The 27817-nt window shown below is 38.3% G+C and overlaps 1 protein-coding gene across 10 annotated transcripts in view; it reads right to left on the bottom strand.

Moving 5' to 3' along the window:
• The window catches only part of SEMA5B (semaphorin 5B), a 476652-nt gene that overhangs the window by 162200 nt on the left and 286635 nt on the right, over positions 1 to 27817 (bottom strand). For all 10 annotated transcript variants that reach the window (XM_088146436.1, XM_088146435.1, XM_088146434.1 and 7 more), the window contains 2 exons: positions 26728 to 26930; positions 5677 to 5776 (listed from right to left, as the gene is read on the bottom strand). In XM_088146436.1, coding sequence (XP_088002562.1) covers positions 5677 to 5776; positions 26728 to 26878 — 251 coding nt within the window. In that variant the 5' untranslated portion in view covers positions 26879 to 26930. The remainder of the gene's footprint in view (positions 1 to 5676; positions 5777 to 26727; positions 26931 to 27817) is intronic.

A 27817-nucleotide genomic window follows, 5' to 3' on the forward strand; every position in this document is an offset into this window, starting at 1 on the left:
GGAAGCAGAAACTGAACAGATCTGTGATTGTATTGTCGAAGGCTTTCACGGCCGGCATACGATGGCTGGTGTGGGTCTTCCGGGCTGTGTGGCCGTGGTCTTGAAGTCTTGTTTCCTAACGTTTCGCCAGCACCTGTGACCGGCATCTTCAGAGTGCGGGAGCACAGACAGGAGCAGTTCTCTCTGTGCCCAGGGTGAAGTGACCCTTCTGTGGGTATTTATAGAGATCTGGGGGTGGGGGTTGGGTTACTGAGTGGCTGCTTGTTTTGGAGTCAGCATCTGTGTGTATTTTCCTGGGGATTAGACAGGGTTTTTTCTTCTACTGAATTGTTAACGAGGGGCTGCTGGGGGTGATTAGCAAGTTCATTGTGTGAACTGTTCACATGTCCTGGTGGTTGAGCTGAGTTCGTTGACCTTTTGCAGGCTGTATTTTTCAGGATTGGTAGCCAGGTTTTGTTGATTTTTAGACTCTCCTCTTTTTTATTGAAACTGTGCTGGTGTTTGTGAATCTCAATGGCTTCCCGGTATAGCCTGGTATAGTGGCTGTTGGTGTTGTCCAGTATCTCTGTGTTTTCAAATAGGATTTTGTGTCCAGTGTGCTTGAGAGCATGTTCAGCTACTGCAGATTTTTCTGGTTACTGTAGTCTGCAGTGTCTTTCGTGTTCTTTTATCCTGGTATGGATGCTGCGTTTTGTGGTCCCGATGTATACTTGTCCGCAACTGCATGGTATGCGGTATACTCCTGCAGCGGTGAGGGGATCCCTTTTGTCTTTTGCTGATTTTAGCACTTCTTGTACTTGTCTGGTGGGTCTGAAGATCGTTTGGAAATTGTGTTTTTCCATCAGTTTTCCCATGCGGTCTGTGACCCCTTTGATATAGGGCAGAAATACTTTATTGGTGGGTGGCTGTTTTTCTTCTTCAGTCGCATGTTGCTTTCTTGGTTTGATGGCTCTTTTTATTTCATTCTTGGAGTAGCCATTCGCTTGTAGGACCCAATCTGTGATTATTTGTAACACCTTGCCACAACACCAACAAGATATCATAGCAATTATAGAAAACTGGAATACTGAAGCTGGAAGTAAACAGAATAATGGAAAAATAATGGCCAGAGTGTACGGAATTAAGCAAGAGTCAGAGTAAGGAATTCTGCCATGAATATGCTATTGCTATTCTCATTTTCTTTCCATTGCTTATTTAGATGCAACTTCTTGTCACTTCTTGCTCTTCTAGGGAATTCAGCATTTACTTTGACAAATGTTCATCTATCTATTACACTTTGCCTTCCACTTTTCTTCAGCTATTTTCAGTGTGTCAACAAAAAGGCATTTCACCTTCTTTTGCTTTTTGCATTTCAGGGTATTTTTATTTCCTTCATCTCTAATGTTGTCATGAAATTCAATACAGAATTCCTCAGATACTCTATTTATCAAATATAATCCATTAACACTATTACTGACCTTTACCACATAATAAAGAATAATGCAGAAGGCATATCTTGTTCATCTGATCATTTTGTTTTCTTTCATTTACTTGGTAATTTTATAAGAAAGAGATCATGATCTGAAATACAGTCAGCACCAGACCTGGCTTTGGCTGACTGAACAGAATTTCTACACTTTGGTTGCTGAGGATATTTCAGTTTGATTTTGATGTTGCCCATCCCGTGATATCCATATAGAGAATTGTCATTTAGATTTAGAAAGAAGACATTTGCTCTAAATATTGAATTAATCTATTTGTCTTTCTGATGCTCTATGTCTCCTTCTTGCTTTGTTTCACACACCAAGACCAAATTTTCGGCTTTTTTCCAAATGTTATTTTAGTTTTAATAGAATGGAGCCATTCTACTCTCCTGTAATTAGTATGACCCCTTTTGGGATATTGTGTCAAGGTACTGCAAATTATCACAGAACTGCACAATTTCTGTTTCCTCTGCATCTGTGACTGGAGTGTATACTGGCTTGCCTTGAATTTGAATTAAGATTATTCTATCAATTTGGGGGTGTCTGTATCCAAGCACTGACCTTTGACATATTTTTGTTAATAATGATTGCTACTTTACTACTTCTATAATTTTATAGTATTTTATAGTATTCTTCATAGTATTTCCAAAGTGTGGACAGAATATCTAGCAATTATTTTATTGTATCTGTTACATTTTTCTCAGTAATACATATGAATATGATAATCACTGTTGCATTTCTATTCTGTTGTTGCTGAAAGAACTATACCGAAGTTACAAGAGTCAGCTGTCTCTCCTTTTATCCTCACAACAAACTCTACAGTAGGTTAGACTAATAACAACTGCACCCAGCAACTTTATAGCAGTATGAGTGAGGCTTTGGACATGAGTTTATTTGGTTCTTGGGCAACACAAAGAGTCATTTAAGTTCTGTAACACTACTTACTAAAATTTAAAATCCAGAGAGCTTAAAGCTCTGTCTGAGAAAAGCAAGGCCAAATTTTGGTCTAACATAATAATACTTTTTTAAAAAATCAAGTGTAACTAGTAGTGGGCTTTTCTGGAACAGGAGATCAATGTTCATACTCTATCTTCAGTCATGAGATAACTAAAAATCCAGGGATTTACCATTACCTTTTGATCCTGAAATAGCCTTATTACTGTCATATAATCAGTGCAAATGTGCAAGCCCAGTCCATCTGAGTAGCTAATGATTCAATGTATTATGCCAACCCAGATGAGTTAATTCATTAACTAGGTTAACATGTTCTGTGAACACAGCCAGCGGGTGGAATCCAACGGCCCTTCTAGTGAAAAATACTACCCTACCCTACACACACACACACACACACACTATAGCCCCTTGTATGTCCTCAAATCTGCTCCCAATTATTAGAACTTTCTCATGACTGGAGCTGTGGAGCAGGGAACAGATGTGGGTGGCTCTCAAAAACACTACAAGACTGCCAAATCCCTTGCTGGGGTTGCCATTCTCATTTCCCTTTACCCTGAGTTCAGTACTGTGGCTATTCTCCCAGGGGAAGGGGCAGTACCAAGGCTGGAATTCTTTTTCTATAATGGGGAGGTGCACCCTTCACCTGGAGTCTAGATGGGTTAGAAGAAGAAATTCCCTTACCCCAAGAATAAGCTTTTAAATAAATGACTCCAGTTCCAGTTTCCCTCCTTTTAACATGATTACCAGACCCAAAGTAGTTTTGGATTGTGTGATATTAGGACAAAGAACAAAGATTTTTATTTTAAGAATGGTAACTCAAGAAAAACTTCAGAAATGGTTATCTGAAGTTGAGATCTGCATATCAGAGCTAGCAATCTTTAATAATCTTGAGCAAACAGAGATGGAGGGACAAGGAACGGCAATACAAATTAAGGCTATATTGCTGAACACTAACAGCACTGAAAAAAAATTAAAAAATAATTTACCTGTTTGACTTTACTTTCCCTGACAACTTTACTTTATTGATTCCAGTTCTCCCAAGGCTTTTTGGAGGGTGAGCCAGAATTCCTAGGCCCAGTCTTGTGCTTAAGGACTTGCTTCTCTGAGAACTCAGCCAAGACTGCCTAGAAACAAAGAAATGTCTAACTTCCTTTCCACCTGAATCCTACCACTTAAAAAGCCATTGGGGAACTGAAAAATTATACTGGAGGAAGGAGTACTATATACCTGAATTCCTGGAAGAAAGGAGGGATATAAATTTGAGATTATTCCCTTGATCCAGTTTGCTTTTGTTGACAATCTTGAGACATAAACTAGCACCACAGACATTTAACCCCTTGGACCACCTTCCAAAAGACTTTATAAGGGTTGTATCTATTCTTCTGGCCACCAGAATTCTTCAAAAACAGCTTCCATTTATTATAATTCACCAAAAATACATCAAGAAGGACATATTTTGAAAATCCTTTTAAGTTAGCAGTGATTTTGGCAGAATTTTTCCTGACATCTCTTCTGGCTGTCCTCTTACCCATTGTTCTTGAACCATCTAACATCACAGCTGACACCTTCTGCTACTCTTCCCAAAGAAATGAGTAATCTTTTCTCTTAGACTTAGATTTTCATACCATCTTTTGTTTCAGCCACTTGTTAGTATTTCATTCAGTGGTATAAGACATTACATGCACACAATTTCTTACAAATATCTCCACTTCTTAAACATTTTACGTTTCTAACCATCCAGTCTGAAGACGTTCAGTAAAGCTACCATCTCTTTTATCTGTTCGTCACTCAGATGAGGTTCCAATGACTCACAAGCATTTTATGACAAATGTTCAGGAAACTGCCTCTATAAAGCTATGTGGTTGGGTCATAAATTCCTTACAGTGTTTTTTTCCCAAGCTAATCTTGTCTGAACAAGATCTAGCACATTCAGCACAATTCATAAAGATCAGAAATAAAGGAAAAACAGCATAGTATGTGTGATCCTTATCATACATTCTTTATCAAAAGGCATCTATGTGATTTATGTTTATCTCTCCACCAGATACCTACTGCACACCATTATCTCATCTCTGAACAAAGTGGTAACATCACATTGCTACTCTTTAACTGCCATTTCCTTGCTCTTTGGAAATGCTGCCCTTTCAGACAAACAGGGAGTTACTTGCTGTATCTAAACTCTCAAAGTTGGCCAAAAAAAGTCTATCTGGTCACTATTCAGAGTGAGAAATAGCCTCAAAGGAACCTGAAAATAATGAAGCAAACTCCAAAAGTTAAAAGCTTAAAATCAGGATGGAGCATTTATAGATACTGAATTTCTTGAGTGGTACAGTGGCATTCTACAGCTCTCTGAATTCACAAATAAGTTTTGACAAGACAAAAAAAAAAAAAAAAAAGCCAGCAATAAACCAAAATGTGAAGAATGGATATTCAACCTTTTCTGTGGACAACATTTTTGCAAGAGGGTGACTGCATAATATAATAGGCATGGAACAGACATGGAACAGCCAAGAAATAACCTGTTCATATCTTAAATGACTCTAACATATCCTTGGATTTTCTCACCTATAACATGAAGATTGGGCTATTTCAGAGAGCTGTTTTAAGTGTTACTATGATAATATCTCAGGCACTTTGAGTTACAAAAATACTAAGAATTTATGTATGTGTAATTTAAGTCTTAAATTCTGTCAGCATATAAATGCCATTTATGAATAAACTAGGGACTACTAATTTTATTATGGCATTATTAGTAATTGTAGGTTATGGAGAGGGGGACATAATACTTTCCTGCAAAGTGTCCCAGCAATAGCGCAGATGATCATTCAGGTTCATTCAAACTGAAGGTTCCCCAAGACAAATTGCCTGACATACTAGGGATATACTGCTTAACTGTGTGAGCATATTCTCCATTAATGCACTGAGTTCTTTCTGTCAGCTAGTTCTGTTTCCATACATGTGGACACCACCTCACTGAGAAAAAATTTTATAGCCTTTATGATCCGTAGGAAATGACAGCTTTTTGCTTCATTAATTCCTCATTTTTCTTACATTTTCCCCCCCAAGAATGACTGGTAATTTTCTCCTCTTCAATATCATGACTGCATTTCTAAAACCTTTCTACATAAATTAAGGCTTTGCTTTAAAAGCAACATGGAGTGTGCTTGCAAGCTGAAAAAGCAATCTCTTTTGCAGAGAGTAACATTCAGGGAATGAGCTAGAGAAGCAATCTTGCTCCAATTAAAAGGCTCTGATTTACCTGGCTCCAACAATGAGTTGATTCCTATTGGCATCGAGAGCAAGCTGAGAGAAGTCTCGTACACCAGAGTATGTAAAATTTGAAACCCAAGGCTTCAGATCTGCAAAGAAAAATGAAAAAGATAGAGGAACAATGACATCACTGGTGAGCAAGATTTTCTACATGGCATTCAACTAATGGATTTCCAACGGAGCATCATTCAATATGTGGATAATTAACGATCTACAAAATTCCCCATTGATATAATTGAGAGCCCACCAATGTAGGAGCTACTGTAGCAAGGGTGGTCAGTTTTCTAATCAATTCAATTCAGTTTTCTAACCAACTCTAATATAGTCAATTCAGTAGTTTTCTAATCTATATAGTAGGTAACAGAAAAAAGTGACAGAAGCTTCATGTCTGCACAACTTTATCACAAGTTGTGCAAAGGCTATTTAATGGCTTAAGTTTTTATGGCAGTCACTATTATTCCTGTGTAAAACTGTTTTTTTTTTTTATTCTCACTAATGAGAATGGGGGATGTTCATTAGAATCTATAGGAAGACGCTGGAAATCTAGGGGCACAACTAGACCTCCTGTAATGCAAGAGTGCTGGAAGGAGAGACTCTGGCTTCCTTGGATTGAAAAACATTGAAAGGTTTGGACCTTCATCCTCCACCGTCTCTGAATGGCAACTTTTCTCTAAAATTAGATACTGACATATAGCTGGTTATTCTACTAAACTGACAAATGGGACATTATGCTTAAGAGTTAATCACAAGGAATTTTGGCAGATAAGGCTTTCTGTGCACTCCAAGATAAAAAAATTGCACTACCATAAATAAACTTATTAGATATACAGCTCTATTAAAAGGCCTCAAGTGGTGCTTCTATTAGCATTTGGTGCATAAAGGATCTGACCAACATGGAACAATAAGGAGGCAAAAGGAAAACAACAATAATCCAACGCATTAATGGAAAAGATAAGAGTTTCAAGATCATAGAAGCTCTGAAAATTAATATAAAAGTTTATAGTCATTTCCGATGTTCCAGTTAGAGACAGATTTATATAAGGAGAAGAAAAAAACAGTAGAATATAATATTTCTAAAACAGAAAAGCTTCCTCCCAAATCACTTTAAGATGAAGCCTTAATTTTTATCCAGCTTGTTTTCTATTCCTTGAAAAAACAAGCAGTGTATGTGTAAAAAATCCAACCCTATCCAGCAACCTTAAATACATGGATCATAAAAAACACTTGTTTATTCAGTTTATATCTTGCCTTTCTGCTCAAATCAGCACTTAAGGCAACTAATATAATTAAAACATACATGCATGCACAACATCAAAGATTAAAACTAAATGCTACCAATACTAAAACAATTAACAACCAAAAGCCTGATAAAAAAGATGGGTTGTTACCATTTTTTAAAATGCTGAGTGAATGGGGACTAAGCACAAATTTCAAGGGAGTTACAGAAGATGACAATGGGTGTGTGGGTGTGGGTGTGTGTTCTTCAAAAGGGCCTCTCCTGCAGATCTTAATATTGGTTCTTGGTGGTAGAAGTGGTACATTGGATAGTCAGGTCTTAAGCCCTTTAGGGCTTCACATTCAACATCTGAAATGGGTGACCAGTCCAGATCTTTCAGAGTATCACATGGTACCTGGATCTTGCAGTGTTTAGCAGCCTTGCATTTTACACCAGCTACAACTATTAGATATTTTTCAAGATTAGCCCCACAGAGAATTCATGACAATAGTCAAGACAGGGCACATCCAAGACACAGATCAATATTATCACAACTGCTGGGGTACAAACCTTAACTGTGTGAAAGAACTCTGTGTTACAACTGCCTCCTGTGAATCCAGTGACAGTTGAAGATCACATCCATTTGTTCAAAAGGAGAACTTTCTTCCCCAACATTGTTTATTTATCAACAGTACTTCCAGTTTGTTTGGACATAAATTGTTCCAGCCCAATATCAAATTTAGGCCATATTTTAGGGTTCTGTCTGTTTCCTTGGGTTGGATGGTGAGGAGCAGTAGAGATGACTATTATTGGCATTCTAATGGCACTTCACTCCAAAGCTCCAAGTGACTGGCTGCACTACAGATTCACATGAAAGCATGACTTAGCAAAGTTTTATTATTATGTTACACTTATTTCTTGCCAATAAAAGCTTCTGTAATCACTGTGATGCAGTCCAGGCAGGAACTGAAAAATGGTGCTAGAGAATTTTAAAATGTATAACGAGGGAATGTTGCAGAAGTTTCAAATCCCATTTGCACTAGCCAGAAGACCATCAACTGTTAAAACAAGAGAGCCATGAATTCACCAGTGTGTGTGTCACATATACTAAATCAGGGATGGACAACCTGTGACCCCCCCGACACATACAGCTCCACCCCACACACCAAAACCATACTGCTAAAATTTGACAAAATGTTCTATTAGTGCAACTTCCTTGGTTTTTTGTTTTGTCTGTTTTGCAAACCTAAGGATAAGACTGGAAGAAGGGACCACTGGGAGGCCAACTGCTTCAGTGCCCAATTGTTATCCACGGTCCCCCCAGCTGTGATCTTCCAGGACCTCCCTACTCCCATTCCCACCCCTAAAGCCCCTTCCTGTGATGTTATCACAGTCTCCTGTGATTCTCTGGAAGGCTGAGAAGCCAGGTTCCAGATGTGACCCCAATGCTGACCACCCCTGCAAAAAATAGTGTTGCAAATTATCACAGGAATCCTTCGGCTATTTTAAATACAGTACAGCATACAGATAATGAACAACAATCACTAGAGGAGATTCCAAAAGAAGGTTATTAGAGAGTCTTTTTGCAATCAATGTTGTTTCACTCTCAAAAATTTCATTTTTCTACATTAATCCAACATTTTTTTAAAAATCCACCTAAATATATATATTTATATAAATCCATATACACACACACACGTGTGCGTGTATGTGTATGTGTATAATATATATACATACAGTACTGTGCAAAAGTTTTAGGCAGGTGTGAAAAATGCTGTAAAGAACGCTTTCAAAAATATATATTGTAATTGTTTATGTTTATCAATTTACAAAATGCAAAGTGAGCGATCAGAAGAGAAATCTAAATCAAATCAATATTTGGTGTGATTACCCTTTGGCTTCAAACCAGCATCAATTCTTACACTTGCACACTTTGTACACTTGCACAAAGTCAGGGATCTTGTAGGATAAGAGTCAGATGTATGATTAACCAATTATACCAAGCAGGTGCTAATGATCATCAATTTCATATGTAGGTTGAAACACAATCATTAACTGAAACAGAAACAGCTGTGTAGGCGGCTTAAAACTGGGTGAGGAACAGCCAAACTCTGCTACTAAGCTGAGGAAGACAGTTTTATGTCACAGGTCACACACCATGGCAAGACTGAGCACAGCAACAAGACATGAGGTAGTTATAGAACTCTCCCAGGCAAACATTTCAAAGCAGACTGGGGTTTCAAGATGGGCTGTTCAAGCTCTTCTGAAGAAGCACAAAGAAATGGGCAATGTTGAGGACCGTAGACACAGTGGTCAGCCAAGGAAACTTAATGCAGCCGATGAAAGACACATCATGCTTCCCTTTGACATTGGAAGATCCCCAGCAGTGCCATCAGCACAGAACTGGCAGAAACCAGTGGGACCCAGGCACACCCATCTACTGTCCAGAGATGTCTGGCCAGAAGTAGTCTTCATGGAAGAATTGCAGCCAAAAAGCCATACCTCCAATGTGGAAACAAGGCTGATTCAACTATGCACGAAAACATAGGAACTGGGGTGCAGAAAAATGGCAGCAGGCGCTCTGGACTGGAGTCCAAATTTGAAATATTTGGCTGTAGCAGGAGGCAGTTTGTTCGCCAAAGGGCCGGAGAGTGGTACAATAATGAGTGTCTGGAGGCATCAGTGAAGCACGGTGGAGGTTCCTTGCAAATTTGGGGCTGCATTTCTGCAAATGGAGTTGGAGATTTGGTCAGGATCAATGGTGTCCTCAATGCTGAGAAATACAGGAAGATACTTATCCCTCATGCCATACCATCAGGGAGGTGTGTGATTGGCCCCAAATTTATTCTGCAGCAGGACAATGACCCCACACATACAGCCAATGTCATTAAGAACTATCTTCAGCGTAAAGAAGAACAAGGAGTCCTGGAAGTGATGGTTTGGCCCCCACAGAACCCTGATCTCAACATCATCGAGTCTGTCTGGGATTACATAAAGAGACAGAAGGATTTGAGGCAGCCTACATCCACAGGAGATCTGTGGTTAGTTCTCCAAGATGTTTGGAACAACCTCCCTGCCGAGTTCCTTCAAAAACTGTGTGCAAGTGTACTTAGAAGAATTGATGCTGTTTTGAAGGTAAAGAGTGGTCACACCAAATATTGATTTGATTTGGGTTTTTCTTCTGTTGGCTCACTTTGCATTTTGTAAATTGATAAAATAAACAATTACAATATATATTTTTGAAAGCATTCTTACTTTATAGCATTTTTTTCACACCTGCCTAAAACTTTTGCACAGTACTGTGTATATATAGCGTTATGATTATCTTTTTTTATATTAGAAATGCAAAACTAGAAGCTCCTTCTAAGTAGGGCTCTACTTAAAAAAATAAGTCCTTACTCCCAAAGAGACCTTTTCTAGACGCACAATGTCTTTTGGCCTACAAATTCCTTCCTTTAGATTGCAATGTGAATCTCTCCGCTTCAGAGTTCTCCATCCATGGACATGAATTTTTCAAGCCCCCGCAGTCATAACTGAAACAAGGAATGCAGACTAACTCATCAAGGCTGACCTGAAACCATGCTTCACCAATGCATCGGGATTTGCCAGGACATTTAGGAATGTGAAAACCCCACAATAGGTGCCAAAATGTCACCAAGGCATTCTCTTTGCTTATTAACTTTAATATACATTTCTTTCAATCATGGATCTGTCTGAGATTAACATTCAAAACCTGCATGCATTAGACAGGAGAACAGGATAATACGTGCATTCTCCAGAAGCTTGGGCATTTTTGCTCTCTGGTCATTTCACAACAATGAAACATCTTATGGATCCTGTTCTGATGCTCTAATTTCTCTTGTCATTTCCAATGGACTTGCGTTCTTCTTTTCCCTGACAAACCCATTCTGAAAAGGTAGCAGAAAACGTAATGTCTGTTCCCACCTCCCTTTTCTTTTTCATTTCACACACTACTTTAAGAGGTCTGCCATCATCTCTATCTTTAAATAGCAAACAGAATTAAAAAGTTACAGGTAAAGAATTATGGGGTGAAAAATATATGCACTGTAGGCAGCTCAATCCTCCCTAGGATAGTTTTAAATGATAGTGAAGCCAGAGAAGTAACAGGTAACTGTCCTGAATTCTATTTATGACCATGGGTGGCAAAGCATATAAAGAATCCCTTTCTGATTGCTAAAATTAAAGTCTGCAAGACATGTAACTTCATAGATTTAAACCTTTATAGACATAGAGTTAGGAGATGATTAAACACAGCATGGCTCTCCCAGATAGACAGACCAAACTACCAGTTACCTGAACTCATGCTGAATGCCCTCACCAGTCTTTCCGCACTTATGCTATTCTCTGAGGGGAAAGAGGATCAGATGGACACATCAGCTATGAACCAAGCACTCAGGGGGGAGGGGGTTCTGCCCCATATTAAATGTCATTACCTGAGGTCAGAGACATCTTGGGGGTAAACACACAACTTTTATCTGGAAAAACAAACCTCACATCCATCAGAAGACTATACCTCTCTGCACTAGATGAAGTTTACATATATGCGCCCAATGAACTCTCACATCTTTCTTGGACAGCCAGCTTCCCTTGCCCCCAAGTCTTTATTTTTATTATAAGCAGTGCCTTAATTTTGGCTAAAAGCCCTCAAAAACCAGACCATGTTTACCTCTGTAAATCTAATTCCTTATGACCACTATACAAATTAAAACTAAAATGATCCCTTTTCTGGAATAAAGCAGGAAACCCAGAAATGAATAACCCAGGACCAATCCACTTGGTTTTCTTTGTGTTTGTCTTTGTAATCTGCCCCAAGGGGAAAGAGCCATCTTCTCCATCCCACTCCTGTACTCAATATTGCTTAAGTGCAACAGATTTAAGCAACAAAGTTGATGACATGATCCAGGTTTACCAAACCCATTATAACACACAAGATTTGTCTGTTCACAGAACAACTACAGTGTCAAAGTTGTCGGTTGTATGCACACCACTCAGAAAGTAAACATATGAGATGTCCCCATCGCATTCCTAATGCCACAGAGGTCATGAAATATATTATGTAAGCAGATTTCCTTTTGTCTTTTATTGGCCAATCTAAATCTTGCACCTCTATGAGTTGAAGGAACAAATGTATATATGCTCAAAGTACAGCACCAGAAATTACATGGAAAATTTCAGCTGATAAAATCCATGCCCTTCCCTCACTTTAAACAAAAGAGTTTTTAACTTTCTCTGTCAACCATAAGAATTGATTGCCAAGTCACTTATCATACCACATCCCCTCCAAAGGTTATGTGTAAACTCCCTAGTAACCTTGCCACAGAACAAAATATGAAGTGGCCAAATGATTTTATGTCCTCAGATTAATTGCCTGATTACTTTGAGGTCACTGAAGTTCTGACATAAAAGTTCTATCATACAAATTATTCCAAAATTATCTTGAAGGCTTTTACACATCATCAGCACTAGCTAGTTATTTCTCATTCTCAATGAAAAAATAACAAAATTAAGGAAGCTATTGATTCCAGCCTTTGGGTCTTTTAAGCAGACAAAACTGTAGGTCAGATATACTCAAACTGCCAAAACCAAAATACTGTGCTTCAAAATACTGAAGACCCAAGAGAGAAGTCATCAGAAACCTTACGCTCACCTTGGAGTAATTTCCTAGCATATTCTGTCCTGCTCTGAAAAAGGTAAAATTTCTTTGGACAAGAGCCAGAGTTCCATCTATGCCATGATATTCAGTTGCAGAACTCAATTTTAACACTCACATTTGACACGTAATTTATATCTTCCAGTGTTATAAAAAGCAGCAAGATTTGCATTCAGGGAGCAGCCTGAATGCACTATTTGCACTCCTTCACTCTGCCTTTAACATGTAGTGGGCCGTGGCTTGTATTACAGAGTTTTTCTATCAATGGGATCTTTTGGAATGAGACAAGACCCTGCAAAACCAGGGATCTGAATCACATGGAGAAACTTCATGGATAGAGGAAGCTCTCTGTAATGCTTTTGCCTTCTCCATAAAAACAGGTACATGGCTGGCATGCTCATCCTTGTTCCCCTGGAATATGAGTAGAAATTCAGCACATTTCATTGCATCTGAGGAAGGCTAATGTAATAACCTGGAGTGCCACTGACCACAAATATAATGTACTTCCCCAGAAATTCATACCTCTCTCCAAAACCATGTATCAAATATTAGTTTATGTATTAATTTATTTATTTACGTTCTCTCACTCTGTCTCTCTCTTTCACACACTGCATGCAGCAAGCTGAACATGCCCAGCCACTCAAGACGTATCTGGAGAACTTAATGATAAAGAAAGTCCTAATGGTATATACCATTGCAGTCTCAGTCTACAATAAAGTGGAGGTAGTTCATGTGACAGCACAGAAACCCATTCACACATTCCAGCTGGGAATCTTCCTTGTCCCTTGCTTCAGAACACAAAGGGAGAGAGGTTTGGAAAAGAACATTCCCAGGAGTGGGAAAAAGAATATTGCACAAAGCCCCCTGGTTTTCAGTTTGTGGGATGTAAGGCATCCATTAACCAATGTCTGATATTGATTTATAAGGATGGGAAAGTAAGATGAAGACAGGTCATGTCTTACGTCCATGGGCAAGGTACTGTACCTCAAATGAATGCATTTTTGATATGTCATATCTGACCAGTAATATGTGTAAGTTGTATTTTGTCTAGATTACTATAGCATACATTACACAAGACTGCCTTTAAAGTGTCTTTAAGTTTTCAGCTGGCTAATAGTTACTAGACAACCCTGTAACCCATTGGATCATCCTTAGAGAGAAACGTAGTGCACTCTGATGTGACCAGAATGAACATTAAATTTTAGACTGGCCATATTTTTTTTACCCCAGTGCTGGACGGTCCTGTGATCATCTAAGAAAATGTATATCATAAATGGAAAAACAATAGTGGCAAACGAACTTCAATAATAATTACCTAAACAAATAAACAGAATGACTATGGGCAGGCAAAAAAGTAGTGGGAGAAGGAGCGACTTCCGACTTCCTGTCGGTTTCCCCATTGAGTTTGCTTGTGGGAAGCTGGGCAGGGAGTGTTAGAAATTACAATCAGCGGGGATGCTGCAACGGCCACAACTTTGCAAATAAAACTGGTCTGAACATCATGGAAATTTCAATTGCACAGGAGTAATGGGTCCTGGATTTTTTACTCATTCTTTAAGTTAGTGGATTTTAGGTACCTGGATTCACAAATTGTTGCAAAACAGGATACAAAGAGACAAACAGATAAACACAATAAGAGTTTTAGTAGTATATAGATAGGGAGCAGCATATGCTCCCATGCTCACAATACCTACATTAGATGCTCGTTCATATCCATTCAAAATGCTGGTAATGACTCAAAATCTAACACAGTTTGAGCCCAGGTCATCAAAAGCTCCATATTCTCCATATAAACATATCCAGGATTTAAGATCCTTGGGTGAAGCCCTTCTATCTGTCCTGTCAATATCTGAAACACTTCCAGCGAAAAATCAAGAGGAGGCCTTCTAACAGGCTATTCCCTGCTCCTGGAATGCCTTCCCAAGGGAAAGCCTATCATATGCCATAGAAAGACATTTTTATTTACCCAATTTTAGTATTAGCTACCCAAGATATAGTTAGGTATATAAAGTATGAAGAGAGGTTTTGAACAACTTTGCATCTGGGTAAACATGTACAGAATCTAAATGAAAATTTGTTGTATTGTAACTGCTTTCAATTGTTTGTACAATTTTGTACAACTGAGAAGAGGAAACTTTTTATTTCCAACTCAAAGTGTTCAAGTACCTTTCAAATCTGTCTTAAACTGAACCCATGAAGCTGCTTTATTGCTGGAAGTATGTGATTTATGAACTGTCAACACAGACTGTGATCCCTTCTTCTGAAGAGGGGGGATCCAATGCTGAAAGGAATAATGAAAGCAATAAGAACACCTTGAAAGACATACCTTAAGAAATCAAAAAGCTGGAAATCCCTAAAGACTGAAATCTAGAGAACTGACGGTACCTTCAGCAACTCCTTTAATTAGCCTTCAAACTATAGATTTATATTTCAGGGAACACTGTTATGAAATAAGGTTGATTCGACAATAAACACTTTGGTAATAAAACAAAGCATATTATATATACTACCAGATGCCTGCCAGATCCAGTGGCTATAAAAAAAGCCTTCAACTGCAAATCTTTGGCCACTACCAGAAACTTACTAGTCACAAGTTACCCGTAACTGAGTATATGTGCACCTACTGGGGAGAACCATTCAGCAGCTTAAAAAGTTATGTATATTCTCTTCCTGAAGACCCATGTTCAAAGAACTGTAAGAAATAGTTTATTTTTCCTTGAAACCACTTTATTTGAACAAAAGACACCCACTTACTCATAGACTGAAGATAATCAATATAAGCCAATCACTAGAAGTCAGATACTTAGAGAGTTCATACTGCCATCTGTAAATAATTCCAAGGAAATGTATAAGATATTAAAACAAAAGCATGAAACCCACAGCCTAAAAGATACATCAAAAAGTAGAGACAAAGGGCCAGCTCATTCACTCACTTCCCCCACTTCCACAAACAGGCCATAGGGTAGCATCATTACATCACTGGGACACGCCCTTGCTACCCTCAAAGACAGACAGACAGACAGACCAATGGGAGGGGGGCACGTAGCACTGTGGATTCAAAGGGAGAAAGGAACTTTGAAGTACATATGGATACCTGTTGGCTATTTTTTAAATTAAACATGTCTTTTCCCAAGATTGTCCAGCAACTGCATGCAGCAGATACACAATTCTGGGAAAAGGTGCAGTTGCTTTAAAGAATTACTAACCGATGCCATGTCAGCATGTCTGCACACTTCAGCATCTTTTCCCTTTCAAATCCAAAGTGTTGCCCAGCCCTAATTTTTTTGTAAAAGTCAAAGTATGCCAGCCTGTATTGAAACAATTATTCAAAGTAACAATAACATAACACTTAAAGGAGGAAGGAAAGGAACTTAAAGAATTACTGAAATGTCTGGGGAACAGGTTCCATCCACTCTTCATCTTTATATGTGGGTGTAAGCATTATATTTAACAACCTTTACATTTAGTAGGTGAATGAATCCAAGTACAAGCATTATACATGCAGTTCACAATTAATGTCTTCTGAAAAGCTAGCATCTTAGTTCAGAAGTTCATTTTTTCAAAGTACATAACATCATATTGAGATTCCAAAATAATGTTCAGTCTCAATTAGAGTCATTAAGTGAACTTTGAAAAAGTAAGGACATATCCCAAAGCCTTTACAAAAATGGCACAATGGGAATCAAAGCAAGATTGCAAATAGCTTTCATCTGAAATTACTCTGATACTTTTAAGAGCACTTGCGGTAGACAAAAATCCTAAGCTTAAAAGCTAAAACCTGAAATTCCTATATGGCCAAGGCTACAAGGGGGAGTTGGATCACTCTTAGCCATTTTCATTCTACTATTCTATCCAACCAAGCCCTACCAGGGTTTTACCATTAGAGAGGGATTTCCTATCTAATAAGTGTCTGGGTGGTTGTTTTTTTAATCCACAGAATACATGGACAAATTGCTCCTTCAGTCCTGTTTCTGAAGTCTTGCTTATATGTCCTACATGACATTGGCCTGGTTACTGAGGGACCGCCTGTCTCCCATAGCATCTGCCTAGCCAATTCAATCCTGCAGGGTTGGTACACTTCACGTTCCTTTAATTAAACAATACCATCTAGCAATACTCCGGAATGCAGCTTCTCTGTAGCAGTGCCTGCCCAAGATTCCCACAAGATCCAGGAGTGGTCCCCACTCTGTTGTTGTTTAGGGGAGCTGTGAAGACCTGCCTCTTCACACAGGCCTTTGGCAAGAGAGAGTGAGACCCCTCGCTTCATCGTGCTTGCCATCTTCTATCTTTTATTGATTTTATTTTATTTATTTTATTTAGTAGACTTATCCCCGCCCATCTCCCTCCAATGGGGGACTCTGGGCGGTTTACATCAAATTAAAACAAATAAATACATAATTAAAATTTATAAAAAGAAAAACACATTTACACAAAATGGAAGGAAGAGAAAAAATCCAAGAGGCCGATGGAAGCAACACCAGGTCTCTAGGGGGCTAGCCAACCCCATTTCTGATTACTTCCCTCTCTGCCTCAGGCCAGATGGCAGAGCCAGGTCTTCAAATCCCTCCGAAAGGCCAGGAGTGAGGGGGCCTGTCTCACCTCCGGGGGCAAGATGTTCCAAAGGGCGGGGGCTACAGCAGAGAAGGCCCATCTTCTGGACCCCGCTAGTTGGAGTTCTTTTGCCGAGGGGGTCTGGAGCATGCCCTCTCTGTGAGATCAGGTGGGATGGGTTGAAATTGTGGGGGCGAGGTGGTCCCTCAGGTAGCCTGGCCCCATGCCATGTAGGGCTTTAAAGGTGATAACCAACACCTTGAATTGGACCCGGAAGCAAACCGGTACCCAATGCAGCTCATGGAGCAAAGGTGTTATATGGGTCCTTCTTCGGACCCCAAAAATAGCTCACGTGGCTGCATTCTGGACCAGATTTTATTATAATATCTTTGTTGTGAGCTGCCCAGAGTCATTGAAAGTCGGGCGGCATACAAGTTTAATAATAATAATGTTAAACAATATATAATAATATTAGATGGAGGCTGTGAACAAGATATTATTATTACTATATATTATTATAAGTGTATTATTATTATTATTATTATTATTATTATATGTTCACAGCTATCTAATACTGCATTCTGAATCAGTATGTACTTTTCTCTTATGTTTCCAATGATGAAATTTACATACTATAAGGAAGCACTAAACTTTTAATCTCAATACTCCCTAAGCAAAGTTCACAATATCTTAAAGCACTTGGTGGTCACCCTCCTTTAGTAGTCTTTACTGACGCAGTCCTACAATGTCTACCTTAGAAGTAAATAAGGTACAAGTAGTAACCTTAGTAGAAGAAATAACTACTAAGTAGTATTTACTCCCAGATAAGTGAGTACATAGTAACAGTCATCCTTTTTTAAATTTGTCAATCAAGTAGATGTACATAAACACCCAAGAAATGCTAAAAAGCTTACTTTTCCACTTTTTTCCTGCAGCCAAGATTGATTTGCATAAGGATGCAGAGGATTATATGCCAATAAAATCCTATTCATATTTTTCTCAGTCCCATTAAGTCTGATGAGCTAACTTATTTATTTATTTATTATCCTCAGTTTACAGCCTGAATCAAATCACATCATTGATCATCCTGGATTTTTTCCATATTTGATGAGAGGGATTCATCTTGAATATTAAACATATAAAACATTGATAGGTATTGCCTTGATCTATACAAGATCAAAGCAATAGAGAAAATAATCTTCCATTCATTGGAACTGTGGTCTGCTAACATCATTTTTTTTAGAGTTCTTTTCACTACAGGCAAGTTAGTGAGCAGTAACAAAGATGGTGCACAAAGATAAGGCTATTTTAAACATTCCAAATCTAGACCCAGGTTTAACTATTTACTACATTTCTAATACAGCAAATAATTGAAGTTACATCCATTATACAAACCATATTTCATGAAAACTATTACAGCTTGCAACATAAACATAAGATCATTGTATATTGTAATTTTAATTGATTTTGTTTCGTAAACCACCCAGAGTCATTTCAACGAGATGGGCGGTGACAAATTTATTAAATAAATAAATAAATAAATAAAAATTTGTGCTAGATATAGACTGTATCTATAGAGGATTACCATTCAGTTATCTTCTATGACTTCCAGCTTTATTCTGTTTTTTCTCTCTTTTTCAGTTACATTCTCCTTTCTTTAACATTACATTCATTCTTCTCCATGTGTGGCTGCTTTTCTGTTTGGCCTCCCTGTGATTCCCACCCCCCCTCCCCACACACACCATCCTGGCTTGGAGTTTGCTGCCTCTGCTCTTTGAAATGATTTCTTTCACAGAAGCATTTGCTTTCTTAAAAATGCTCACCCTAAAATCTCTAGCATGTGGTTAATTCTCTGCATGAGAAGCATTTTGTGAATGAAGGACAGTTTCCCCAAATATGTCTCTTATTCTAGAGTTCTTCCTGGCTCAGCATGCCAAATTATTTCTATCAGCTCACATCATGGTTTATGCTAATAGTCTCAGAAATAGGCACTGAAAAATACTATTACATATTGGCATGTTAATGAGTTTTTATTCTAACTTATTGACCTTTTTCTGCCAAAAAATAATAATAATAATAATCCCCCAACTTTCCAAAGCAACGTAGAATGGTTTCAGTTGTGGTTCTTTCCAACCATGGAAGGATTACCAGCATCCTTTCATTTTATTTTCATATTAACAACATTCCGTATGGTTTTGTTAATGGCTAGAAAATCTGTAATGAAATGTCTCTGGGTTTATTTCTGTCTGCCACATGGTAAAGCATATCCCTACTGTGGTTGTTGATTCTCAGTCATTTATTTGTCACCGAGTTCCTTTTCACTTTGTGGAGTTCCCAGAGCATCAAAGGCAAAGGTTCTGATCTATCATTCAAGGCAGGCCCAGAAAGGATTAAGGCTCACACCACGGAGCTCACAGACATTTTTTTCCCTGCTTCTCCCCTGGATTCTTGAGGAAAAGAACCTATGCTTATTGGATGAGAACTGTTCCAGCCTACTCTGCCTCTCCAAACCACGACTTACAGTAAGATGGTAGGAACTGAGAACTGAAGTATTTTTCTGACTGATGAAAGGAACCACCAGGTTTTGACCCTCGAGTTTATGAGACTGGCTGTATTTGAGGGAAATCTCATCTCTCTTTTAGGCTGACTTTACGATTGTGTTAAAAGCCAATAGGGATGGAAATAGGGCAAATCAATTCTGTAAGCAATGAACCAGCCTATTCTTACACTGCCCAATAGACTTCCTCCATTGGAGGAAAATGGTGCCTGATCTTTAAAGCAAGCCTATCACAAACCAGGCAAGGTTGGTAAATCACTACTCTGCCCTACTTGTGCCCTACACAAGCTTATTGCAGTTCCCTTCCCAAAGCCTAGACTTTGCTGTACTACCATATCTCAGTTCAGGTGATATTCCCAGAGAAGAACCTAGACTTAGGAAAATCATAATGCAGCTATTTACAATATCACGGGCAATGCCGACATCTTTTAACCAAGAACAGCCCCTATTTAAAGATAATCTCTTCATTTTAAATCACCGTCTGATCGTATTTATTCATTACATTTGTATTGCACCTTTTTTTCAGGAGCTCAAGGTGGCAACTCTGTGGGTTCTTCCTTTCATTTTTCCTCTGTGTGGTAGGCTGGACTGAGACAGGCTGGCTCAGTCACCCAGTGAGCTTCTATGGTGGAGGGCAAATGTGAACCTGGGTCTCTCCAGAACTTATTACATACTTTAACCATTATACCATACTGGTTCTACTATTAGCCTTATTTATTTATATTTATATAGCCACCCATCTCACATACGTGACTCTTATCAATTGTAAAAGACTCTTCACAGTTACAGTCATAGGTTTTATTACTGTGATTGATTTTTTTTGTCTAAAATGTTGAATCTAAAACTTGATTAAATATTTATTTGCAAACTTTTCTACTTTTCTGACTATAAGAATCAAGATCAGTTTGGATGCATTAAACCATTCTATGAGAATGAAAAATTAGCAACCAGTTTATTATATTTCAAGGCCTCTCCAGTCCTTTTTGTGTTTGGTAAGTTGTGCTATGAACATGAGCATCTTGCCTGCTGTTGGCATTCAAGCAGTCTCCACTTGTGTTAATGATATTTAGGGTCAGATCCTAAATACTACTCTACGTTGAGCTTCCTCAGCACTGCCTGTCCCTATATATTCCAACAATATTACTTCAATGACAGAATCAGAGGGGCTGGATGTAGCTCAGAACAGAGCTCAATCTATGTTTCCTTTAAGTTTGAGACAAATCACTTGTTTAGTTATATGCAGCAAAACTCTCTTCTCTTACCACAGCATCTAAAACAAAGAACGGGGTTCATTTCCCTTAAACTACACCTTTTTTTTTTCTCCTTCAGTTCCTCCAAATTAAAACAGCTTTTTCATAGAAAACAGTAATTGAAGTTTTGCCACCTTTTGTAAAAATGGAGGAAAGGTAACTTAGCTATATAGCAATGCAAATTAATCATATATTAGAAGAGTTACAATGGTTGCAAAAAGTTGGGTGCAGATTCCTGTGAAAGTTTTATTGCATGTGGATTTATTTCTAGAACAAAATATGAATGTATTGTTTATACTATCATCATTTCCTGCATAGTATATTACAGGCTTCTAAGTCAACCAGTTTGGTGTAGTGGTTAAGGCATGTCCCACCTTTGGGACAAAGCCAGCTGGGTAAACCTGGGCCAATCACTCTCTCCCAGCCCTAGAAAGAAGGCAAAGGGAAACCACTTCTGAAATCTTGCCTACTGCAGGGACATGTCCAGGCAGTTGTCATGAGTCACGGCTGACTCAAAGGCACCAAAAAAAAAAAAGTAGTCACTCATCTGGTTGCCAATAAAATTATATCCTGAAGGCCACAGAAGATACACTATGGGTTCCCCCCAATTCCTTTGTACTAATAATCTTATTTATGTTTGCCTCAGAACTAAGATCGTTGATTTCAGTCGAGCTTTTTTACTAGTAAGCATGCACAGAAGTGTAACAGTAGTCCAGTAATAGCTAACAGAGAACATTTTTATAAAAAAAAAACCACAGACCTATAACCTATTTAAAAGGCTGCCTTTTCACATTGATCAGTTACCTCCTTCTAAACAAGCCCTGCTCAGAAAATACACTAGTTATGTTTCTGCTGCCTGCCTTAAATAGAAGAATTCTCTTCACCCTTTCAAACAACAATGGTAACAAAAAGTGAAATTCCCAAATAAAATTCAATTAACAAATTTTAAATAAAATGAACAGTCTCTTCAAGAACCTGACACTCTAGCAAGTTAATTGTTGCTAGGTGCAGTTATTGACATATAGGAATGCCCACAGCACTTTTAAGCAGTTTAAGTAGTTTTTAGATTTTTTTTAAAGACAAGCTCTAAAAGCAAATGATTAATCAGCAGAGAGAAAAAGACAGATTGCTCATGCTTTTCATAGCAAACTGCACTCATGTACATTTTGAACAACTGACTATGAAAAGTACTAATGATGGAGAAGTATGGAAAACTCTAATTTAATCAATCAATCAAATTAATTAATTTTATTTATTTATTTTATACTCCCCCACAAACCTTGTGATTCTGGTTGTTGAACAGTAGTTAAAAACATAAATAACATCACAATAAATACAAATCAGCAGCTAGGGTGAAAACAATTAATAATTACCCTGACCTTTGTTCCAACACAAAATTCCAGAAGATTGAATTTTGCAATTTTATTAATGAGTATCTTATAGACACAGATTATTTATGGATAATTACAATGAAAAATGGTAGTTCTTTATTAAGTTGCATAAAACTTTACACACACACACCCATGATGAGAAGCCCTTGCTGTTGTTTGGCTGGCTGTCTCCCTCCCTCCCTCCCTTTTTGTTTAAATAAGTAAAGGCCAAAAACAATCAATCAAAATTTTGCCCAGCACGATACTTTCAGGAAGTTAATGACTTGTCTTGCTAAAAACCTTCTCCTTCAGAGAATGAAGGAAAGCTGTAGCAAAAGAAGGGAGGAAGGAAGCTGGAGACAGGGGCATCTATCAGCAACATGCACATCGCTCTGCCAGATCCCTCCACGGGGTCATTATCCTCATGCCTGATCTACTTGGCCTCTGGAATGTCCAGGGGGGCTCTCCCTCAGTGAAAACCCTCCACCCCGGCAGGAAGCTACATTGCCACCATCTCTTTTCAAATGGGAAGATGCTTCCGTCACTTGGAATCTGGACGGGGCAGTACAGGAAATCCCTCTTCCCCAAGAATCAGCTTTTAAATGAATGGCTTCAATTTTCTCCTTTCAACCAGGGCAACCTAGCCCAAATGATTTTGGAGCATGCAGTGCTAGATTACAAACCCACTGCTAGAGAAATCAAGAAAAGAATTTTTATTTTTAATAAAAGAAATGAAATAGTGACATGACAGTAAAATTTAACTGCAACCAGTTAATGAGGTTGAGATCTGCATTTCAGACCTAGCTCTCAATAATGTATAAGCCCTCTGACAAACAAAGAGATAGAGAGACAGAGAATTAGATAAGACAGAATATCATCCAACTGAGCATGCTGTACTGAACACAAATTTCAAAAACCCTCACATGACTAAATTGGATATTCTCTGCCAGCTTTACTCACTGGTTCCTCCTCTTCCAGAGTTTTCTAGGCAATGGGCCAAGTCAGGCCCAGTCACATGGAATTTCTTCAAGTATCTGCTTCTCCAGGAGGCCCTCAGCCAAAAGCCCTGAGGACAAACAATTCCTAACTTCTCCTACCCTTGAATCCCCCCCTGAATCAATTACAGCTAGCCAGGAGACCACTCAGAACTGTCCTCTTAATCCATGGCAAAGGCATGAAAGGATTAACAATACTCATAGCCATGCACAGCAACTGAGATTACATCATAATGATGACACGTGCATGACAACCTTATGGCACTATTCTCTACAAAGGCAGAGTTATCTATTTAGTGGATGGATTTTTTAAAAAAAGAGAATAAATCTTGCAATGGTTTTGTATGCCCATTCAAGGGAGTTAACTGTCCCCTATAACTCTGAAGGCAATATTTGACATAAACGAGGCAATGACAACTATGTACCTTCTGAACAGTATAAAAAATATAGGGAAAACTTGGCTCTGATATTGTTAGAGATATAAAAAGGACCCCAATCTTATGGTATTATGAGGCTTATTCTGATTCTTATTCTTACAATTATTCTGATATAGGAAGGAGCCCCACAAATTACAGAAGATTTCATCGAATATTTTTGTTAGATACAGATACTAAGGTTTGAAGGCTACTTTGACATGAAGTTTACAGAAGGTATTACTATCCATAATCCATCCAGCACAAGCTGGATTTATAAAAGGATGTGAAACACCTGATAATATTATATTATTGATAGATATCTTACCATTATATTCTAATTAACACTGAAATAGCCATAAAGGCTTTCTCAGATGCAGAGAAAACCTTTGATGTGGTGCAAATTAAGTTTTTTGAACAAGTTATAAAAAAAAGATTTCTATCAAATTTTATTACTTGGATAAATGTATTATTCTAATCCTTCCACTCAGATAACTATCAGTGGAATTATTTCCGCAGTTAATTTTTTTAGCAGAGTCCAACTGCAATTCTTCCCACAAATTTCTAGGATAGTGGGAAAAAAATCACATCTGCATCACATATATTCTAGGATGAAAATGGAGCAAAGAGCATGTAACTACGAAAGCTACAGATAGGTAGAACTTAACTGTGCCTGTCCGGCTCATCATTTAAATAGATCTTCTAACGACCAATTTTAGAACTGTATGTACTGCTTGCAGAGGTTCGTTTATGCATTTGTTTTAAAGAAATTATCTACTTCTACTGGTGCTCCAGACACCTAAGAAGCTATTTACAAAACATGCACAATCCAACCATCAATAAATACAAAGCAGAGCAATGTTCACTCAAGGCATAAAACTAATGCAAATGTAAGGAGTATCTGTTCTAAACTAATCCTTTTAAGCCACAACTGTTAATGGTCTTAGGATAACTCAAAGCCGACAAGGCTTGCCTCTTGTTTCAACAAATGTATGGGTACATTTTCTGTCTAAAGAACCAAGCCTGTTTTTTCCGACAATTAATCCTACAAAAAGTTTTGCTTCTTACTCTTCCCCAATAAAGCATATGGTTTGACTTATCAAGCAGTTCTAAAAATCAAGTTTTCCTGGTTCCAGAAAATTAAAGTTAGGAACAAAATGTTATTATGCAGATGTAAATGTGTCACTAATTTAATTTAATCCATTTAAGAACAGTTAACAGAATAAAAGAACAAGAAAAAAAGAAAAAAGAAAAAGCTGCTGACATTTGTGAAATGCAAGCAACAGTTCACATGCCAATAGGTAAGACCAGGTGCTACATCAAGATGTAACTTTTCATTCTCAAAAGGCCAAAGCAAAATAACTTACCTGTTCTCAATAGAGAATCAAATGGTGGCAGATATATTCCCACACGTCAAGGAGAAAGCAAAATTAGCAATTCACTATTTCAGAAATTCACTGGAAAATGTATTTGCGGAAGTTACAATATCAGCATACTAAGCAGATGAACACCACTAAAGGACAGGCTGCAACATTTTATGAAGTGAAGGCCATGTTCAGCATGACTCTAGGTCATAAATTCACCTGTCACATAGCAGGTCCAAGAGAAAACGTCCTCTCTTATAAAATGCAAAGTGATCTATAAGATTTTTTGCACCCTGACATAACAACAGCCAAGAGTTGTAGCTTGCCATTTAAGTAAAACCGACTGGCATTGATGTAGCAGCCTGAAAATTTGGTCGGTCAGTCTCTCTCTCTCTCTCTCTCTCTCTCTCTCTCTTTGCAAGAAAGAAACAGCAATTTAGTTTTTTCTGGTTGGGGAGGAAACGTTTAAAATACATTTACGGCTGGTGAAACTTAGGAAAGATTATTTTTATGATGCCTTAAACAGTACTCTGCTATTCTCCAGTTGTAATTATTTCTTGACTCTATAATCCATTTTACCAAACAGCACCATAACTTCTCTACTCATCCTAATTCTCTATCAGTATTCTTAGCCACCACACTGGCTGATAAAATACACCAGCCAAAGCAAGGTTGACCTCTGGTAATTATATGGATAGGGCCTAATAGGTGTTCAGTGTTCACTATAGAAATGGTTTACCATTACCTACTTTTAGGGCATTTTTCCAACGTTAAAGTACAGCTTACAGCCCTGATGCTCTTCCTTTCAAGCACTAACCAAGTTTGTGCCTGCTTAACTTCATTTGGTAGGCCAGATGACTAGATGCTCCTAGATGCTCTGCCACATATATACACCCGTGTTTTAACTATGTTTTACACCTTGGCACCAAGTTACCTTCAGGCCCATGTTCGTTCACTAGAATCGGCCCAACCAGTTTGATTTTCTTGGGAAAAGCAGTTGCTGGTTTCTCACGTTTGGAAAGTGTGAGAGACTGAGGCTGGGAGGCCTTGCCCTCTGCAATGGCCTTTCTCTGGAGCTTAGGGTAGTTCTGACCTTAGCTGCCTTCTGGAGGACGTTTGGGATGTGACACCTCGTTTTGTGATGGAGGGGAGGGGGGAATCACATGTTTTTAAGATTTTTATTATTTTTAAGTGGATTATTATGCTTCAGTGGCTTCAGTACTCCTGCAAAACCACTGAGAGTCCTGTAAGACTGGCAGGATATAAATGTAATAAACAAACAAACAGGTTTCCGTGCAAGAATCATCTTAGCTCATTATCCTCTGTAGCAAAGACGGAAAGCGATACAGATTAGGAATGAGGAATAGGCCTTATTTCATCAAAGAAGCAGGGAAGCTAACTTTCTACAGCAAAATACTGATCCGAATGCCGACCTATCGTCTAATTTTTGAAAGAGCAGGCTTTGCCCTTTTAGAACTGAAGTAGAAAATGTGTGTAATAAAACAAGACAGAACATGCCGCTCTTGCACTTCATTAGAAAATTGAATTGTAATTGAAATAACAGGAGAGGCTACTGAAGGTTGCAATCCAAAATGACCTAAAACTGCTGCTTCTCAAACCAGGACAGAAGAATTAAAAAGAAAGATCTTTCACCTTCGAAATAAATCACAGGGTGCTCTCTTCTTGAACACTGCTTCTCGTCTTCAGCGTAATCAAGAATCGTGTGTGCTGCAGAGAGGTGAAATGTGAGAAGGAAAAGGCTTGGGAATGACAGTAGAACAGCCTTCGGTCCTGAAACAACCATGATTGAAGATGTGCTGCAGATACAGCATCCAAGCTAGGCCTCTTGAAGATACCTGAAACATTTTAAAAAAAAAAATTAGGGCCTCTTACAAAAATGATACAAATTAAACCTGCTTTACGTCCTGCATGGCCAATTGTCAGGAACATTAACAGTTTGCAGAAATATTCAAACTATCAGCAGAGTAAACATTTAAAAAGGGGCTCAGGATGGGGTAGAAACATTGTGAGCCATCCCTATCTGGAATTTAATGAACAAACAGTTTATTTATCATAGGCACTGCGTTTTGTATTACATTGTTATTTGTGTTTTAGACTCTCTACTTTTTAACCTTATTTACATAAATAGAGTATGTAAGCCACTCAGCATCAGTTCAGATTGGAGCAGCATCCAAGCTGTGCTAACAAATAAATAAAACACAATTAATTTGGGGATGGGGGTGAAATACATTCACTTGTTTCCTGGGCTCACATTCCAAATGTTTACTCATTCTGTCAAAAGTGTGATATTGCTGATAGAATATTCTATTTCCTCCATTTCAAAACTCAGCATTTTGTATCCAGAGAAATACAACACCCTACCCAACGATAGTACATCCATTACTATAACCAGCGCAGTGTAGAATATTTGTAAGATATAGTAATTTCAATTCCAGAAGCACTATCAAATGTGGTTTTCCAGTAAGTGATGAGCAAAACAATTCCCTATTTTAAACCCATTCACTCATCATTTTAAAACAAAAGTGAAGAACTGAAAAACTACCTTGATCAGCAATATCTGCTACTTACAACACTATATTAATGAAAGCTGTTTTTGCAGGAGCAGGCAGAAGAGCGTTGACTTCCACCATTTTTCCCCTCTAGGGCATCTCCTTATGTCATTTTTAGAGGGTACCTAGACGCTTTTCACACAGTATTCAAGATTGCAGAAAAGAGACGAGAA

This window comes from Python bivittatus, unplaced genomic scaffold (assembly GCF_059951505.1).
Source record: "Python bivittatus isolate LINGU-HERP-01145 unplaced genomic scaffold, Pbiv_v1 ctg000480_np1212, whole genome shotgun sequence".
NCBI classification, from domain to species: Eukaryota; Metazoa; Chordata; class Lepidosauria; order Squamata; family Pythonidae; genus Python; species Python bivittatus.